This window comes from Tuber melanosporum (assembly GCF_000151645.1).
Source record: "Tuber melanosporum whole genome shotgun sequence assembly, scaffold_59, strain Mel28".
Taxonomy (NCBI): domain Eukaryota; kingdom Fungi; phylum Ascomycota; class Pezizomycetes; order Pezizales; family Tuberaceae; genus Tuber; species Tuber melanosporum.
The window spans coordinates 304,638-307,365 of record NW_003299105.1 but is presented as its reverse complement, the minus strand read 5'-3'; the positions used below and the strand labels follow the sequence as shown (position 1 = coordinate 307,365).

The window sequence follows — 2,728 nt, the reverse complement described above, 5'->3', positions numbered from 1 at the left end:
ACAGTAGGCGAGGATGAAATAAGATGGGCATTGCACCAACAACCTATCCAACCAGATCTGCTCGAATTGGTTAATACGGTTACACAGCCACCCTGATAGGAGAATCGGTTTCCACACTCTCTGCTTTCATCTGAGCCGAGGTCATGGTTGACTCGCCCCCCATCCTCCCGAGGTTCAACCTACCGGTAGGTTATCGTGCCCACATGATTTATAAGTCAACATTTGTCCTGAGCTGCAGTATCATACTTTAGCACTTGAAGGCTCATTCGTCTATGATACCGTTCTCTTTTTGTCGTGTCATAACATTCAATCTTCGCCGCACACACCTACGCTTCCCTGGATTCTCCACACTTCCTCACACACGCGCCTGCGCAACGTAAAGAAGTTAGAAGAACCACTCAAAATGGGAATCCTAGACCTCGAACAGCAACTCATTTTCGTGAGTCCCATCGTCTTCCCCGCAGAATATCCTAGAGTACAATAGCTAATCGAGCATCGAGAAAAGTATGGCTCTTACCACCACACAAAAGGCAACATCCTAATCCACCTCATCGGTGTTCCCGCAATAATGGCAACCACATTCCTCTTCGTATGTCGTCCCCGCCCCCATCACCTTAATCCCCCTTCCCTCTCCACCACACAGTTGACAATCCCCCCAGGCAAGCAACACCCCTCCCCTCCTCCCCCTCCCATTCTCAATTCCCTACTTCCCCCCAACCCTCGCAACCCTCTCCGCACTACTCTACTCAACCCTCTACATCCTTATGGAACCCTTTGCTGGGCTCCTCATAACACCCCTAATTCTGCTCATGACGGCATTCGTCACGCACCTGACATCTGCCTCCACCACCACGGTCACTGCGAACACGGTGGCCGGGTACATCTTTGTGCTGGCATGGATAGCACAGTTCGTAGGGCACGGCGTGTATGAGAAGCGCGCGCCCGCGCTTTTCGATAATCTTGTGCAGGCGGTCTTTTTAGCGCCGTTTTTCGTCTGGTTTGAGGTGCTGTTTTGGTGTGGGTATAGGCCAGAGTTGAAGGTTAGGGTTGAGGAAGGGGTTGTAAGGCGGTTGGAGGCGTTCAGGAGGAAGGAGACAGGGAATGTGAAGGGGAAGGGATAGTAGGGATTGCAGAAGAATGGGGGGAGCGGGTGGGTTGTGGAATGTGATGGTTTGGGGTGGTGAGGGCAGTGGGGATTTGTTGGACCATGATGTTTTTACGCCAGGTGTTAAGTTCTGAGCACGTCACACTACGGTGATTGTGGATCCATTCATTTGATGGGTCGGATCGGAGTCATTCGTGCCAACTCGCGATCAACAAAATCCCACCGTGCGATTACAACTGGGATACCGTTAGAGACTTTGATTGATTAAGCCATCGAGTCAAAGTGCCCGGCGCACGACGCTGGTATTGTAACATAAAATCACCGGTCACGACCATGAATCCCGACGCATAAAACAAGGGACCATGTTCATGTAACGACAATGTTTCGTTAAAAAGAGTCAAAAAGTCAACAATCTAGTAGGTGGATGAGAATAGGTGAATGATATTAAAATTCAGGTTGCCTCCATTTCCTTTGCTTGGCTTACGTGAACTGTTCATTGATGCTATCGGTAATATCTACTGATTCTCATCTCCGGGCTATGAGTAATCCCTCCCTGCAAAGCAATTCACACCTTATGAGAACTTTTGGAAATGGTATATCCTGCCTTGTTACAACGCTTCAGTCTAATATGTAACCGTGCCAAGGTTCCCGCGACTTTGAAAGACGCTAGGCGACTTGCAAAGATTGATGGCACTCCTACGGAGTGCTCAATGTGATGGATAGCTCAACGTGACCCCTCTCTGCACATAGTAGTTGTGGGCTTTTAAGGATCACATACTATACCCACACCACCACACAATATCTGCCAAAAGTTGCTCTGAAATTGAAGTCTGGATAAAACAAGTAACTGAAAGGCTCAATGGAGAGGAAAATCCCAATGTGGCTAGCATGGCACACAAGTTCCAGGTTCCCAAATACGGTCTTTGTACATGGTAGAAAGACTGTAAATCCCATCAGGAACAAGTGGCACAGAACAGAAAACTGACAAAGGACCAAGAGGTTTATTTTCTGTCTGTATTTAAATAGCCTAGACATTATCAGAATTCCACCTTGATTTCACCTAATTGCTAAATACACAAATTCAATCCTTGTACATTCAATTTGAGCTCCAGTGACCTCCAACTGGGTAATATCTAATCTAGTAACTTCGGATCCAGCAACCTCCAACCCAGCAACACAGCAACCTAAAGCCTCTGCCCCTAATGATAGTAATAGGTGGGCTTGGCAGTTCCTTGCCTGACACTCAGAATACAATATTCAAAAACAGAAAACATTAGATATTAATCCTAAGCAAGTCCACAATAGTAATGACTAATGTAACTGGTTTCTGTAGTATCAGATGATAAGGGAAGAGAAGGGAATCCAGGGTGCTAATACTTATAATTTCGATAAAATAGGATTTCAGATTGGCATTAAGAAGGACTAATGAATAATAACGGTAAAGACAACTTGTACAATGTATATTGCAAGTTCATATAATTGAGAAGTTATTACTACTATTATTACACACAGGCAGTAGACTCAGCTGCATGAACAAGATGTTCCGAGTTTGATAAAATTGAGTTTTGAATTTTATTAATTCAACTTATTTTCTTACATTTAAACCTATCACTTTTCTAATAG

The 2,728-nt window shown here is 45.4% G+C and overlaps 1 protein-coding gene; it reads left to right on the top strand.

Annotated features, from left to right (window-relative positions):
- Positions 1-253: 253 nt before the first annotated feature.
- GSTUM_00009575001 (uncharacterized protein) lies at positions 254-2,108 on the top strand. XM_002840790.2 has 3 exons: positions 254-439; positions 506-589; positions 660-2,108. Exons 1-3 carry the CDS (start codon positions 404-406, stop codon positions 1,119-1,121), a joined length of 582 nt encoding a protein of 193 aa, XP_002840836.1. The 5' UTR covers positions 254-403; the 3' UTR covers positions 1,122-2,108.
- The last annotated feature ends 620 nt before the right edge of the window (positions 2,109-2,728 follow it).

Excerpts from the sequence above, each read along its gene's own strand:
- GSTUM_00009575001 (XM_002840790.2), top strand. The coding sequence starts at position 404 with ATGGGAATCCTAGACCTCGAACAGCAACTCATTTTC. Across the intron at positions 440-505 it reads TCGAACAGCAACTCATTTTC|TATGGCTCTTACCACCACAC; the intron begins GTGAGTCCCATC and ends CATCGAGAAAAG. Across the intron at positions 590-659 it reads TGGCAACCACATTCCTCTTC|GCAAGCAACACCCCTCCCCT; the intron begins GTATGTCGTCCC and ends CAATCCCCCCAG.